The 17,922-nt window shown below is 36.8% G+C and overlaps 1 protein-coding gene across 1 annotated transcript in view; it reads left to right on the top strand.

Annotated features, from left to right (window-relative positions):
* Znf385d (zinc finger protein 385D) overlaps positions 1 to 17,922 on the top strand; it is a 285,620-nt gene that overhangs the window by 154,873 nt on the left and 112,825 nt on the right. Inside the window, exon 3 of the mRNA XM_026395925.2 lies at positions 15,456 to 15,566. Within this exon, the coding sequence (XP_026251710.1) occupies positions 15,456 to 15,566 (111 nt within the window). The remainder of the gene's footprint in view (positions 1 to 15,455; positions 15,567 to 17,922) is intronic.

Genomic DNA, 17,922 nt, shown 5'->3' with positions numbered 1-17,922 from the left:
GACAATGTTGACTTCAACTTGCCCAATTCAGAACACTTTATTGACCACTTGACCTTTATCATAACTGATTCAAGCTTCTAATTCATTTCAACTTCATATTAGTTCCTTTAACTTAATTCCTTAAGAAAAGTGTGTGAGTAAAACACAAGGCTAGAGGAAAACAGGGAGAGAAGTGAAGGAGCACTTTAGCAACTCTTAGGAGACTAAAAATAATCTATAGTGCAACGAAAGCGAGTCAGTATTCGGAGATGCCTATTCTCTTTGCATTGTTCTGGTTGAGTTTTCTCTGTCATGTATTGTCTTTGTTTTCTTAATGTGATTGCATTTCTGCCTGCTGGTGCACCAACTCAAAGGAACCCAAGTGCACATCCAGATTTTAGATCAAGTTCCAAAGTTCAGTTACCTGCTCCACAAGTTTTGGAATCAGTATGATTTTTAGGAAGAACACTGGATTTTAATATGCCTGGATTTAAATCTTGGAGGTACCTGGTAATATACAAGTGACTGAAAAATCATCGAACCTGGCTATTGCTCAGTTTCCATTTCTGTAAAAATGAGAATACTACTATATGCTTTATAGGTTATGGATTACTTTCCTAAAAGTTTGTTTGTTAGTGGAAAAGAAGATATTGGTTTCCTCAATGAAAATCTGTTAAGCAAGGAATGTGGTTCTATTACTAGGATTTTCACCTGTGTTTCCTAGGTATCCCCAAGGAGCACTTTGAACATTGCATGAATTTGCCTTGTTTGGGACTCTGGCTCTATACCTTAAATAAACTCACAGTTCATTTCCTGTGTACAGCGAGGGTTGCAAATAATCAGTTTAAATACATGGTGCTTTAAAGATTATTAATGTTGCTTTGTGGATATGCTGTTTATTTTAAATATAAACATCCAAGCCCAAACACAGAAAACCCTAGATGACAAAAGGCTCTTCACAAAGTTAAACAATATAGCTTCCACCAAGAATTATATCTTGGACTAGCTTTTCTTTCCTTAAAATGATTGTCACTTGGGGTGGCTATCTTTGCAGCTCTAATTACTTTCTTCAACAATAAATATTTATTGGGCACTTTCTGTGGTAAGGTACTTGTTTTTCAAAGACAAAACATATTACCTCTTGTGCAATTTAGGGAGAGAACTCTGAGCATGTTGAATAGCTGGTGGTAAATGTCATGACGGAATATACAGGGTATGGCAAGGACTTACAGGAGAGGGATACAGCCCAGCCTACTCAGAGACTAGAAGGGTCCTCTTGAATTGGGAGGGGGTGGATAGGAATTATACATGTAAAAAGCAAGTGATAGAGGTTTCATAAAAGTAAAAGCCTTAGAAATAATGAGTCAGCAAACATTATGCAAGGGGTTGCCAGCAGCTCTTCATTAGTGAAGCAGAATGTTTGGGGCAAGGAGGAAGACAAAAGTAAATCCAGAGATGGAGCTGGGCTCCTTCTAGAAGGCATCCTTTGCCCATAAGAAATGCCTCTGGGGCCAGAATGCCACACTGGTCAAAAGACATAGGTATGTAGGTCATCCTCTGTGGGGGAGAGCTAGAACTGAAATTAGTGAAGGAATACCTCATGCTAGGAGAAATAGAATAGTTCAAGAAGATGTTCCATTCTAGCCTGAACACAGAACAGAGAAATTGATGCCAAATTTTACAAGTACTGAGAAACTTTCTGAGAAACTTTCTCCAAGAAATTAGTGGATAAATACTAGCATAAAAATGGGTGCATGAATTATATACTACAGATGCACATACAGACATATACATTTGCATTTTTGAACAAAACAAAGCAAAGATGTTTTGGCATCTAAATTGTATATATGTATGTTATCATAGAATTTCTGTGCTTTACAAAATGTAGATTTCCTACAGAGAAGGCATTTGTGTAAGAAGAGCCATTCCACCCATCAGTATACTTTATCAAAGGCAATGACCTAAACAATGAATCAAATATGCAGAGAAGCAAGAAAAAATGGACGATTTAAAACATTTTGATCACAATTTGTCTTTTTTATATTTATTTTTTTCACAATTTATCTTTTATAAATCTAACTGAGCAATTAAAACCAGAATTATTGTTTCTGGAGTTCCTACTAAGGTACCATTACTTAATTATTCCGTTGACTATAACTTTCCTTTCTGACAATTCAAAGATAAGTTCTATGCAGACTGTTTAGTAAAGATCTGTGTTCAAGTGGTGCACAGCTTCTTTCATTTCTATTCTCCTCTATCAATTCCTTGAGTTTGTTTCTTCTTCCTAGACCCTTGAGGATCACAGAATTCTTTGCCGGCAAGAGGGTAGGGAAAGGTATGGTCTGTGTGATCCCTTGATTGTTCAGACTTTCCAGTTCAGTCATATAGACAAGAAAACTGATTTTCATTTGCAGTTTTCCTTTGACCTAGAAATCTAAAATTAGTGCCTGAATAAAATTTTACCATGGTTCCTAGACTTCTGTAATCCATTCCTTTTGGGAAGAGTTGAATTGTGTCTCTCAAAATCTTAATCCCTTGTCTATCAGAATGCAATCTTATCTAGAAGTAGGGTTATTTATTTATTAACTTACTAACATGCTTATTTTTGTTATTGGAAATTGAACCAAGAGCTTAATGCATCCTGGCAAACATTCTATCACTAAGCTGCACCCCACCCCTTTTGATTTTGAGACAAAGTCTTGCTAAATTGCAGAGGCTGGCTTCAAACTTGTGATCCCCCTGCATCAGCCTCCCAACTCACTGGGGTTATGGGTCTATGCCAATGTGCTCTGCTGAAAGTAGGGTACTTTAGGGGAGATAAAGTTAAAATGAGATCATTGCGATGAGTGGTAGTACAGTATGATTTATGTCCTTAATAAAAGGAAAAATGTGGACACAGAGATGGAAATACAGAGGGAAAATACAATGTGAAGTCAAAGGAGTGGAGAGATGTGGCTACAAGCCAAGGAATGCCAGAGGTGGCTGGCAAAACATCAGAAGACTGGGAAAAGGCAAGGAGGGCATCTCCACCACAGGGTTCAACGGAACATGGCTTTGCCAACACCTTGATTTTAAATATCAAGCCTTGTGAAGGACCTGCAGAATTGTGAGATAATTAGTATATTTTGTTTTAAGCCACAAAGTTTGTGGGGCTTTGTTTTAGCAAAACTGAAAAACTAGTACACAGTTCAAAGTTGTCTTTTTTTTTTTTTTAAATGAGCATTAAAGGCCAATTACCAGATGAGGTTTACATTCTAATTTTTTAAAGCCCAATCTAAATAAATAATAACTCCCTAACTCTAACATTATGGTGATTTTGTAAAAGAAAGTAAACAATAGAAACATAGAAAAAGACTTATTTTAGAATAAGAAAAAAATCTTTAAAATTCATCCATCTGGAACTTAACGTACAAACTTGTGCTGTCTTTACCTTTATTTTCACTTCAGTGCACAGCAGATTTCAGATCCTGGCCCACATTTCAGTGACCTACCCAGGACCCAGGTGCATTTGTGGACTCATGATTCTGTTGGTGATAGGATGGATTTATGGAATAGATTCTCTTACTCATTCAATAACACCATGTTCTTTGGAACATTTCATCTAAATGGAGTAACAACTCTGGAGGTTTTGGGGTTTGATTAACTTAGAGCTTATTCTGAGACCAATACTGAAGACTACTGAGACCCTTGACTTGTCGTATAGACAGACAGTGTAGACTTTCATTGCCTTAAAGGAGATTTTGCAAAGTCCTCAAGAAACAGGATTTTGTTCAAAACCTTTGACTCAAAACAACAACAACAACAACTGTGTACATTGATAATAAGACTTTGAAAGTATCTATTTGAACTCTGGAGTCTACACCACAAGAACTATGAAGACAATCAGGCAACTTTCTTTCTTAAAAAGAAAAATACTTTTGTCAAAAAAAATCTTATTGCCGTATTATTGAATAAGGGAACCCATTATTAGAATGAAATAACCTTTATTTCAGTTTTCTCAGATTTTTTAAAATTCCAGAATGTAGCTTTTTCATTGGCAAGGTGAGAAGTATCAATGAAGTTTACATACATACATGAGTACTCACTGGATCCCACTGAAAGGAATGAGGACACAGGAGATCTGAACATAGGTGAAGCATTGTCTCTACCCACTGGAATTTCCACCCAGAGATGATTTCTAGGGTTGTGTCCAGGGTCCAAATGATACACTGTGTTGGTCATGACTCTGTGTCTCATTAAAAATCTTGGAGTGCAGGTATCTCTAGGAATTCTTTGGCAAGGACATAGTATATTGATTAAACGTAATTTGCATAAACATATAAATGATTCTAAGATAAATAATGCCTTAAGATACACTGAAGCTCATTTTTCCTTTGAACTTGCTATGGTTGACTTTATGAATCTACTTATAGAATGCTAGGGGACATAGCCATGGCAGAAAACTACTGACAATGAAATTTTTCTTGCATTTGGACATGTTTCAAGTACTTGGAAAATATGCCTTTGCTCATTTGAGTACAAGCATTGGTTTTCTGAACAAAATCATCTTTCCTTAACTGATCAAGGGCCCACTATGAGTAGCAAACTATGTTTAAGAAGATATGTTATAGGAAACAAAGATCTGATTTTGACTCCTGGAGTGTAGATGACAGAACCTGATAATCATTGCTCTGTTGCTTAGATGATGATATGTGGATTCTGCTTGGTGGCTTATAGGTAGAGATCCCATTCTCAGAATTGCTGTTTTGCATCCAGTGTTATATTGTGGAGTCATTGCCATATGCCTTTGCTTCTAGTAAGCTCTCTCTATCTACTTAGCCTAAGATTTCTTGGTGAACACAGGTTTTCCCACTGCTACTCTTAACACTGTTCTTAGACTGATATTGTTTTGGTATCAGCCTTTGGTGATGTTCCATTCATTTAGCAACTCAGTCAACAGATATCTAGCCCTTGGTAAATGTGAACTACTGTGCCAGAAACAAAACCGTGAGAGCCAACCCTCCCTCCATGTTGCATTGTTAGGAGAGACGAGTCAAGAGACATCTTCAAGTGGCATGGTGGAATGACGTGGGTGGGAGGACCTAGCTCAGTTGAAGGTGGTCAGGTAAGAGTTCTGCAAGAAGATTCAACCTGAGACTTGAATGACAAGGGACGAGGGGTGAGAAAGTGTGTGGCTGGATACTGTCCAGTTACAGGAAGTGGAAGGTGCAAGAGGCTTGAAGGTAAACGTGAGCTTCCATTGAAAAATTGGCTTTTCCCCTTCACGTATGTAGGTGATGTATACATGTCCTGTTTTCTACTTAAGTTTATCCAGTCATTAGATTGGGCTTGAGCTCATGAGTGAGGTTGGTGGAAATGGCCTTTTCCTTGCTGAATGAATGTGTTTGTTAAATAAGCTTAGACATGTCACTTCTGCTGGGCCAGAAGCACAGGGCCCATGAGTTGGTGTGTACATTTATTAGACACCACCTTGTACAGAGCTGTGTCTTGTTCTTGGTTGACTGGTATTTCCATTGAATATCCTGCCAATGCAAATCCTACTACAGAGAGAATAAAAGCATCTTCCCAAATTATTTTGCCTCATGATTGATACTGAATGATTGACATGCACCTTTTAGATGTAAAATTGTTCTTTGTGTGATAAATAATATAACAAAAACCCACATTCATGTTATTCAGAATTTTACAATTGTTAATATTTTTGTCATTTTTACTTCTAGTTGTTCTAAGTGTTTTTTTTTAAAATGAAACATGGATGTAGCTGTAGACCTCTTTAACTACTGCACTAGTCCTAATCTTAGAATCCACAAATGCAATAATTATTAGGAACTGGAAATACACAATTCCTTGCATAATAATTCTCATACTTTTATATGTAAATGCACTTTTTATACTTTTAAATGCACATCCATAATTTATGAAATTTTAGTATGTGTGATTATCACTGGCTTTTCTTTATATAATATTTCAAACATGCAGAAATAGAAGAGGGTAATCAATAGCTACATATCTATCACTTAATTCCCCAACCGCTTACCCTCAAAATCTTTCATTTTGAAGCAGATCCCAATTGTAATTTCACTTCCATTGTATCTATTTCACTTATTTTTTCCAAATGATAATGAGTTTTAAAACATAACTATTTATCACCATCAAAAACTAAAATATAATACCTTATTATAAAAATCTAGTTTTACATTTTTCTAATTTGTCTTCTAAATATTTATTGTACACTTCATTAGTATCAGGGTCCCCAGAAACCTTAAGTTTTGGAGTTGGTTAGAATATTATTTTTAAGTATCTTTAAAGTTAGATATCTTCTTCCAACTAATTTTTAGTGGTTTATTAATTCAAAAAATCTTGTCATTTGTTCTATAGTTCCCCACAGTTGGAATTTCCTGAGCTTATTTATGTAGAGACTTTTAACTTATCTTCGCATTCCTCTCTTTCCTGCAAGCAGATCATTATACCTGGAGTCTTGGTCACTTACAGGTTTGACCCTTTTTGACAGGACGTCCTCCTGGGTGGTATGGCCCTTCCTCAGGAGATGCCTACACTCTGGTCTCTTTCTGTTACTGAGAAGTAATCGATGGTCATTGCCTAGATACATTATTTCTTTGGTGAAATGTTCCTGGCCTGATTTCCTGCTCTATTATTTTGGTTATGTGTATGTGATTATTTCAGTGTCTGTGGTCACCTTATAGATATTCTTCCACATCTTGCTTTTCATTTCTCTGAGCTGGCAAACAAGTACTTGTAACTTCTGTATGGTAGTCTATCTTACTGAGTTTTGACCATGTATTATCTCTTCTAGGGTGGGCTATAAATTTTTTGGTTTTCAGTTGTGTCTTTGCTCACACAGACAAAAACTGCAGGGAATCTTCTTGTGATCCCTTGGTACCGATAAGCCAGAGTGTCTCCCAAAGCTCATGGTGTAGGTCATATGTAGGTTCATTTTCAGTGTCCCCAGGTGCTGTCGAATTGTTCCCACTTCTCCCAAGTCCTTGTCTATATCTAGTGTTGTCAGTTTTATTTTGCCAACTGTCTGAATAAAAACTAAGTCCTTGTTTTTTAAATTTCATTTTTTTCCAGTAACCAGTACATTTACATTTTACTGCTCATTCATGTCTTCTCCTCTACAAGATTTTTTATAGTAAGCACTGACCATTTATTTTGTCATTGATATATATATATATATATATATATATATATATATATATATATAGTATATGGCGGGATACCAGGGATTGAACTCAGGGGCACACTCAACCACGGAGCCACATCTCCAGCCCTATTTTGTATTTTATTTAGAGACAGGGTCTCACTGAGTTGCTTAGCACCTCAATTTTGCTGAGGTTGGCTTTGAACTCACAATCCTTCTGTCTCAGTCTCCCTAACTGCTGGGATTACAGGCGTGCACCACCGTGCCTTGCGGGCAGTATTTATCTTTTACATGGTGATTTCTGAAGTACCTCTGTATATCCAGAGCACATGATCTTTGATTTATTTAGATGCTAAAAACAGTTTCATCTTGTTTAAGTAAATTCACCTTTTTTATTTGCTCATAAAAGGAAATAGAGCACAGTGGTTAAGATTACTTGTGGCAAGTTAGGATTCTTGGGAATTCAGTCCCAGTGCTGGAAGTGCCTAGTTGATAAATCCTAATCCAGTTACCTTCTTGTCTCTGTGCTTGAAACTCTCATATGCAAAAAGAGATTCAAATCAGTAACCAGCTCCCAGGGATGTTGTGGAGACTTAATGAGATATGACACAGAGGGCCTCCTGGACAGGGCCTCACACATGGAAGGGCCTGGTGGAAGTTAGCTGTCATTTTTTTCTCCACATATAATATGAACTTTAATTTCGTTGAGTTCATTCACTCTTTCTAGAAAGTTGTGAATCACATGGGCCCTTGGAGCCATCTGTCTCCTTTTTCTACATTTTTACTGCTAAAAGGGAATGGTGGTGGTGATTGCTGTCATGGCTATGGAGTAACAGTAACAGAATCAGCTTCATTAATGAGTTCTTTCTGTGTCCCAGACACAGAGGCTCCATAAGCTCTCAAAAGAATTTATCAACTACAGCCCAGCAGTGGTCATCATCACCCCCTTGTAGAGTTGGGGAAACAGAGAGAAAGGTTAAAAATAGAAGGAATAGCAAGTAAAACTCGAGAGAGATTATATGTTTTTTATTTTTGGGGGGTAGTTACGGGGATTTGAACTCAGGGGCACTCAGCCACTGAGCCACATCCCCAGCCCTATTTTGTATTTTATTTAGAGACAGGGTCTCACGGAGTTGCTTAGCACCTGTCGTTGCTGAGGCTGGCTTTGAACTCACAATTCTGTCTCAGCCTTAGAGCCTCTGGGATTACAGGCATGTGCCACTGTGCCTGGCTTGAGAGATTTTACACTACAGCATAAGAGGAAAGAAAAAGGGTTATATTTAAGTATCTCAGATGACCTGGCCAGAACCTAGGACTAGAAGGTAAAAGAGTTGGCTTCTTATACCTCTTCTGCTCCCAGCTCTTCATCTCTGTGGCCATCAATGGCCTTACCAATAGAATGAAAATATGATCACTGAGGTGCCGTCCAGCTGTAAGATGCCATGGTTCTCAGGGAGCTATACACATATGGATGATCTTCATGGTACTGTTTAAAATTGGGACAACCTAAACATCTGACATCAGGAAGTAGTTAGGTGAACTGAGGTACAATCATTTAGGGAAACGGCATGCCATGATTTCATGGATAAAGATGAAAACCAGAGTTAGGTAAAAGTGTCATTTTTATATATTATTAAGTGAAAAGGAAATCTACTTTCTGTGTTGTGCTTACAGCTGTGTGAACTTATACACTTGAAGGCACAAAGATGTATGACTGTTTATAATAAACAATCTTGAGCCGGGCATGGTGGTGCATGCCTATAATCCCAGAGATTTGGGAGGCAGAGGATCACAGGTTTGAAGCCAGCCTCAGCAACTTAGTGTGACTGTAAGCAATCTGTGAGACCCTGTCTCAAAATAAAAAAAATAAAAAGAGATGGGAATGTGGCTCTGTGGTTAGATGCCCTCTGGGTTTAATCCCTGGTACAAAAAAAAAAGAATCTGGCTCATTTTTGTCCTCAGTTCCTGAGAGATAACCTCTTGGAATTTTATAAATAACAGGAGTGTCTTTTTTTTTTCCCCCTTCGTGGTGAACTGCTTGTATCATATCTGAACTTATACTAATGAGGTGACTCTAGATGAGGTCTTGTCACTAGAAAGACTAACCATGTGAATAGAGACTCAGGCCCTGAGTCAGGCAATAGCAGCCAAATCCTCAGGGAGTGAGGGGGGGTGCTGGGTTGATTGATTGAGTCCATTCAAGTGTCCAGTGATTCTGTCCATTGTGTCTACACAGAAAACCCCAACAAAAACTCTGGGCAGCAAGACTTGCAAGAATTTTCTGGTCTGGAAGGTTTAGGGAGAATGACCTTCCTAATTCTACAAGGAGAAAACCTGGGAACTCTGCATTTGGGACCTTGGGAGTGCTTGTCCTATGGGTCTGTTTGTTTGACGAGTCCTGATGTGCATCCTTTATGATAAAACTACTTAAGTTTTGAGGTCTGCAAGTCATTCTAGCAAGTTGTTCAAACTGCCTGAGACATTAGCACCTCCAAATTTGGGTCCAGTTTGTCGGAAGTGCAGGTAGCTTGGGGACTCCTAAACTTGTGGTTGGCATCTGAGGTGGGGACAGCCTTATTGAGGAATATGCCCTTCACCGGTGGAATGTACACTGACTCTTGATAGTTAGTGCCAGAATTACATTGTATTATTGCAACACATATTTTGGAAACCTCTTTGACACTGGCTGTTAAAACTTCACCTGTGCATATTTTATAATATAGGAATTTAATTCCTGGAAATGTATCTTGAGAAATGACTGCTGTATCCCAATAAACACATGTTTAGAAATATTTATAGTGATTTATTCATAAAGATTCAAACAGGAAACATCCCACAGGTCCACTATAATAGAATTGGCCAACAGTTGTTTTATGACCATACAGTAGAATACTAAATAGCAGTGAAAATGAACAAATTACTTGCAGACACCATGTTGAAAAAAAGAAACTAGACAGAAAATATATATTATATAATGTGCATTTTTATGAAGCACAAAATCAAGCAAAAATAATGTATGGTAAAAATCTCAAATTGATGATTATGGCTAGAGAGTGTAGTCTGGCCAGGAAAAGGATGAGACGCCCTCTAAGATACTGGAAATTCTCTCTCTCTGTCGAGATGCTGATCATATTGGAGTATGCATATATTTTTATAATGTTGACAAATGATATTCTTAGCAGTTTTGCATTTTCTTATAAGTTACTTATCCATTTAAAAAGATAACAAAAAGTGTAAGTTTCTCAAACGGACAAATTTGTGTAAGAATGAGATTTGAAATGTTTTCATTAGTGTTTCCTAGCGTGTTAATATAAGTAATATAAATCCAAATTTTACTTATTGGAAGTTAATGTAGTCAATAATGAGTGACACTGAGGAGAGCCTGATTATTGACTACATCAATATGTAGGATATGCAGATATCCTCACATACCTGTATTTGGCAAGTTATCAAACCTGTATATGGGTTACAAGGTCCTGCAAATTTGTAGCCGTAATATATCTCGAAGAGTTTGATCACAGCACCCAAGAGAGTTTAGGTGGATTGTGCAGCGTGGGAGGCTCTTAAGTGTGAGATTGCTCTGCCCCTTACTAGTTGTGTGATATTCAGTAAGGGACAAAAAGAGCTCCTCAGTCAGTCACAATAGAAATAATGCTTATAAACATCAAACAGTAAGGGTCTGTAAGTGTAACCTTTAGAGTTGTTGGTACTAGCCATTATTATATAGAAATATCAGCTGGAAGAGACAACCTTTACAATTCTGGATTTCTAAATTTCCTGGCATTTAAGTTCTTATTCTTAGATTTAAAAACTGAAAGACCACAATAATGATAGGACAGAGAAAGAGAGGGTGTCTCCTAGAGCAGAAAGTGCAAACTCAGGGTAAAGGTACCTTCTCTCCAAAAATGCACCAGGAACCTTGAAGAGGGAACTCTGGAGCTGAGCCCCTGAGACGTGCCCCTTATATGCTCATTTATAAATCCATTTAGCAGAATGCCCAGAGGGGAAGTGGTGAAAACCTCAGCCTCTGATAGAAACGCAAAGGTCCTTAAGCCTGAAATGAAGAAAAACATATTCATTTTGGCTTTAAATAAGGCCATAGGCTGAGTTTGAAATTGAATTATAGTCTTGAGTTTGGGTAGGCATATCAATCAGTAGTGTACCATTCTTTGCTTTTGTTTTGAGAAGGTAGAATGTGGATTCAGATATTCTACCCTGTAAAATATCCCAATTTGGAAACCAGACAAATATGTCATAAAAGACCATATCGATTTTTTACCATTTCTTGAGCTTTTAATGCAGTTTCAAACTATAATAGAATGTGGCTGAAGATTTGTATGTATCCCGATTTCTATGTGTTATAATTTTAGTGTCTTTACACCCAAGGCTTTATTTTTTTTTTGCATTTTTTTTAAAATGACTTTTCTTTTTCACAGGCCACTATTTTCTAAATTGCCTGTATAGAAAAAAAAAAACATGCTGAATTTTAAAACAAACTGAAGAGCAAACTAATATATATATTGGCTACATATTATTTTATAAGCTAAATTAAAGCAATTTTATTTTAGGGTATCTCATATTTTAATATTGTTGTGCACTGTGAATCTCTGGGCTAGTATTTTAATTTTCTTCAACTTGTTTGATTCAAGAACCCCTCATATACTGGCCTCTATTAAGGCTGATTTTGCAGAAAACCTGATAACAATACATGCACATATTTGTGAGAGATTATTGTTTTAACAGAATAGATCTATTGGTTTGTGGAGAGAAAAATCAACATATGACTTTCTTTTAAGCAGAAAGTTTATAATGATAAAGAATTATAACATTAAGTTAAATGATCTAAATGGCTGTGTATATATATCTGTAGATTGGATAATAGATAATTTTTTTACTAACATAGCATGTGATATCATCTAATTCAGTATTAAACAATGACTAGTATTTAGACCTTTATAATTACTCATTGTAATTTGTTATATATGTGTATATATTAACACATACAGTAGAGATTATTGTTTACTTTTATTAATAAAGGTGTTAACTTTTATAATCTTGTTGCATTAGATTCTAAAATGATGAAAGATAATTACTTTTGGTGATGTAGTTGCAGTTTGTGAAATCCATCTTCAAAGTATAATTCTGTTAAGTGTTGTTTTTTTTTTCCCCCTTAAGTATACCGGGAAATAAAATTGTCTCCAAAGAATAATACACCACTTTGCATTTTGAAATCTGATTTTATAGCCACCGTGATCAGAGCATCATTCAATTCAAACAAAAGAATTTAATCTAGAGAATATGTCACATTTGCATGAAGTGTCTAGTTCCAAAATACCTCCTACACAGATTTGGATTGAATATAGTCGCAAATGCAGCTTCCCCAGTGTTATCAAAAGACCAAAATAATACCCTGCTCACCAATATATGATAAAACTTGGCAATAGGTATTTTCAGAGTGTATCTTTGATATAAATATTGCAGTACATTTATATTTCAAAGCATCATTATGAGGCTTTAATATTGCTTAATGAGTTGTAGGCATGATTCACCTTATCCTCTAAAAGAAAAGGGCCTTGTTTGTACACAGAACACACCCAACAGGACCTTATGAGAACTTCCTCCAAGGTGGTGTCCTCTTTCTGCCTTTAATTTTTCCTTCTGCTAATGGCTGAAGGGTTAATCATCTCTGAGGTTGTTGCAGAAGTTCTTGTGATGACATGTAAAAGATAGTCTAAGAATAACCCCAGAGATGGGAGCTGTTGAGACCATCTCATCTATTTACACACTTGCATAACTATTGTCTCACACTTTGTGCATTGTTAATTTTTATTGGGTGGAAACAGGAATGAGGTGGAGTTGAGGAAAGTTTGGAAGCGAGGCTGGGATGGGAAACTTGGCAGTAGGTTTCCCTGTAGCTGGCCCATGCTAAGGGAAAAGGATACTGTAATTTTAAACCGATTTTTCAAAATTTAGATGACAAACCTGGACAGAATTTAAAAAGAGAGTTTAGATTTCAAGTTTGTTAAACACTTGAAAAGATCATAGAAGTTAATGCAAAATATCCAAATGTTCATCATCTGAAAAAATCTATAAACACTGTGATCTACTGGTACACAGGGAATACCATTCAGCAATAAAAAGAAACCCACTACTGAGACACGCAACAACACAGGCGAACTTTACAAGCATTAGACCAAATGAAGGATGCTAGACACAGTGACCATAAACTGTTTGATGCCATTTATATAAACTTAGAGTAAACAAAACTCTAGTGACAAGCAAGCCTACCAGTGGCCTTGGGCTGCAAGTAGAAGACCAGATTGACCTCAGAGTGGAAGGGGGAGAACTTTTTCATTACCTGGAAATGTTCTCTGTGATAATTTTTGTGACTGAAGGCATTTATCATATCCCATCAGCTTATACACTTAGTATTAGAAAATCTTATCATGTATATAAATATTTAAAGTATACCTAATTTCAACTGATTCAGAAGACAGTATGGTAGAATTCAGCAGTAAGTGAGGAGGGAATCCTATTATTTGCATATATCTGGAAGTGACTAGAAATGACTAGAAATGACAGGGGGCAGCCTGAGTTTCGTCTAGAATCTGGGCAAGTATTGACATGAGATGATAAATTCAAAGGGGAGGTGGCCAATAAAAATGATCAGACCCATGAGTTCTCGGTCACTCTAATTGCTTCCCACCTGGAAGGCACTTAATAAATGCTGACTGCTATTATTTTTGTTGTTGCTGTTGTTTAGAAGTGTACATCAAAAGTGCCTAATGAGGAGTTGGGAATACAGAAGAGACAGAAACTTTCTTCTCCCTACCCTTAGAGGGAGCCTGGGAGCCAACTAGTTCCAGTGACTGGAAATACACAAAACCCAGTGAAATTTATTGATGTCTTATTTAGAGGAATTAATGAAGTTAATGTGGAACACAAGCTAAATATTCGACATCATTTTTCAGACACCTTCTTAGCTTTTTAATGTATGACAAGTCATTTCTGGGCTGTCTCAAGTCTTGGTAAGGAGTCTTATCATAGCTTTGAATTTGATAGAAAGTTTCTAAGTTTGTAAGGTTTCCACAGAAGTCATGGGATAAATAAATAGATAGATAGACAGATGAACAGATGGACAGAATTGGAATAATTTTAAAATGTTTTAGGCTGTATGTGAAATGGGTAGGTTGTCAACAATGACTATAGGACTGTGAGGCTGATGCAACCTTTTTCTTCACATGGCTCGCAATGTATAAAACATAGTAGTCAACATCTCTTGATGTCTTAATGCACAAAGAATGGATTGTGTTAAGTAAATTTCATGAATTATCACATTTACACCTCATCACAACTTTGAGAAGCTGAAACAGGAGGTTCACCAGTTAGAGCCCCAGCCTAAGCAATATAGCAAGGACCTGTCTCAGAATAAAAAATAAAAAGAAGTAGGGATGTAGCTCAGTGTTGGAGCAACCATGGGTTCAATCCCCAGTAACCAACCTCGATAAGAAAAAAGAAAGAGAGGATCAAAGAGGTTGCAGAAAAATTAAGAAGCAGGTCAGAATTTTGATGTGACTGTAACTATTGAGAATCCTGCACATGAACCCTAAGACAGAGTTTAGTGAATGGACATTAAATTTTATCAGAAGTGGATTTTTGACATTCGGTTTTCTTGTTGCTTGTCCTATCTTGGAATGGAATGGAGAGGGAGAACAGACATCTTACCAAAGCTCTGTAAACCACCAAAATAAGTTCATAGGGTATCAGAATATATTAGATGGTCAATAAATGATTGCTGAATGACTTAAATAACAACTTCATACGTGTCAATTCTTGAAAAATAGATTTGTATGCTATATGTTTAGAGGCTAAAAGATTCCAAGCATAGCATAAGGTTAAAGTTGACTAATAATGTATATTTAATTTCACAGTTGCTCAACTGATCAAGTCTGTTTTGAAGTCCATTTAGGGGCAATGGTATAGGTTACTGGCATTAGCAAGAACTCTAGTTTTGATAAACCTTCAATTATACTTAAGGACTATGTAACTGCAACAATTCTTAATCCTAAATGAAAAAAGCACTTAGTATGCAGACTCTAATGGGTACATTTTTCATTTCCTTATCGTACTGAGCTTCAGGCTTATTGTTATCTCTTTTCCAAGAAAGTAGAAATGCCTTTTCTTAGAATAAAAATGGTCTTTATAATGTGAACAGTAGATGGAAGCTGTACAGATTGGCTCTTTAATAAAATAGGCAACATTCCAATGGAACTGACAAGCTTTATTTCTATTTGTTGTATTTTTCTCATTACAGATGGACCCGATTCAGAAAGCTGTAATAAATCATACATTCGGGGTTCCTCTTCCTCATCGAAGAAAGCAAATCATATCATGCAACATTTGCCAGTTGAGATTTAATTCCGATGTAAGTTTATCATTTAGTATTCACTAAAAAAGAAATGTATTATGCAGTTCTAATCTTCCAGGAGAAAATATTTTTTAAACATTTTTCTCCAGTAACTGAGCGTGTCAAAAATCCAAAGATGACATTTAACTCCATATATGCCTTAATTTGGGGGTTCATTATATTTGGTTGTTGACTATAGAAAAAAATCACACATGAACAGTCTTATATACTTGCTTTGGAATGCTAAATGTAGATAGTAGGTTTGTTTTGGGAGAATAGTCAAACTTTGGACCAATGACATGTTCAATGGATTACACTTCAGAGATAAGATAGGTACCAAAACATTTCGAGGCCAAGATTTTATTTGTAAACTCTATTAGCCTACCATGGATGCCCCCAATTCCAGGTCAGTTCTGCATTCTGGATTATATTTTTTAGAGCTCTCTGGTTAGTATCCTAGGAATATTAGCAATTTAACAGGGAGTCCTAAAGACCTCAAATCACTAAAGCCTCCCAAAATAAAATGTAAGTAGAGAACATGATAGAAGGGAAACATCTATGAACTGGCACCATGATTTGCAAGTTATTCACATCATTTTGATGATAACAATTTTGCTAAGATTCACACCTTTTGATAAGAACCAGGTGAATTCTGGGTCCATCACAGTGATACTAATTTTTTACTTGTGGCCAGTATGAAAAACCTTTATGACCACCTTTGTACCCCCAAACCTGCTTTGGTGTGCAGTTGGTTCTGTGAAATGCAGAAGAGACAAGGGAATGTTAGTCTGCAAGGAATGGGAGTTGGGTGCCATTCAGACTATAGGCAAATGCAAGACCCCACGCTTTAAAAATGGGTCCCCTGTCACCTTGCCCTAAGTTGATAGACAGTGTGGAGATGCCCAGATGGATCAGGATGCTGAAGTACATTAAACCTACCAATATTTAATCTCCATAGCCAAATGGGTCTTTTAGATGCTCAGGTGATGAGATAGAATATGAGATAATCAGGTAGAGGAAATAGACGTAGCGTTTAAAAAGTGGCTCCTTTCTTCTCAGAGAACATTTTATTCTATATAAGGATTGCTATTGTCTTACTCAAATCTACTAGTGCAATCAAAACATTCCTGCTGTTGGCTTTAAAAACAGAAGATTGCTTCCGTAGCACCTGTCTTAGTCCATTTGGGCTGTTATCACCAACTATAAACTGCATAAATTATTTCTCACAGTTTTAGGTAGGTCCAAGATGAAAGTGCTGGCAATTGGTGTCTGGCAAGGGCCTGCTGCCTGGTTAGAGATGGTGCATTTTTTTCGCCATATTCTCAAATGGTGGAGAGGTAAAGGAGCTTTCTTGAGCCTATTTATAGAGGCACCAATCTTATTTGTGAGGGTTCTGCCCTGGTGACCTAATCATTTCCTCAATAGCCCACCTTCTATTATTATCACCTTGGAGGTTAGGATTTGAACATGAGTTTTATTTATAATAAGTGAACATTATAAACAAGAATGTTATATAACATAAGAAATATAAACATATTCTTACCTTATTTCCTTGAAAATAAGGAGTGGCAGCTTCTTTTGCTAATGAAATGTCAAGGTGGCATAGGGCTTGAAATGCATTTATTAGGGACAATTGGTTTCTGTTCTCATGATTTTGCTTTCGGGTCTGTTTTGGCATATGGCTAAATTTTCCTTTAATCACAATACCGGAATGACTGGTCAAGGTATTCAGGAGATTGTACTAATCAGTTTGAGTCATAATTCCTTCAAAAATGCACACGGACACACCCCTGTTATATATTACAGCCTTGACCCTTGACTGCATAGTTACACTATGTATCGCTGCTATAACACATTACTCAGTGTCTTGAAACAACACAAATTTATTACCTTGTAGTTCTGGAGGTGATAAGTCTGAAACAGAGCCCAGTGATAAAATCAGGGTGTTGACAGGGTTTGTTTCTTCTGGAGAGTCTAGGTGAGAATCCAGGACCTTTGTTTTTCCTTCCTGAGGCTGCATGCACTCCTTGGCTTGTAAGCCCTCCCATATCCAAGATAGCAATGTCAGATTCCACCCTCACCTGTCATCATTGTGCCTCTCACACTTCTGCCTCTATTTTTCACATTTACAGACCTCTTTGTGATCAAATTGGGCCCACCTGGATGATTAAGGATAATTTTCCAATTTAAAATTCATCTGATTAGCAACCCCAGTTTGATCTGCTAACCTAACCCACTCCTTACCCCATAATATATCCTATTCGTAGATGGGGAAGTCATTATTCTGCCTGCCGCAGATATTTTATTTAGATGTTTGAGTTAGATTTGAATGCAATGTCATGACCACTTGAATTTGTTGGGAAATTACCCAGTC

This window comes from Urocitellus parryii, chromosome 3 (genome assembly GCF_045843805.1).
Source record: "Urocitellus parryii isolate mUroPar1 chromosome 3, mUroPar1.hap1, whole genome shotgun sequence".
NCBI lineage: Eukaryota > Metazoa > Chordata > Mammalia > Rodentia > Sciuridae > Urocitellus > Urocitellus parryii.
This window is presented reverse-complemented; position numbering and strand designations above follow the sequence as displayed.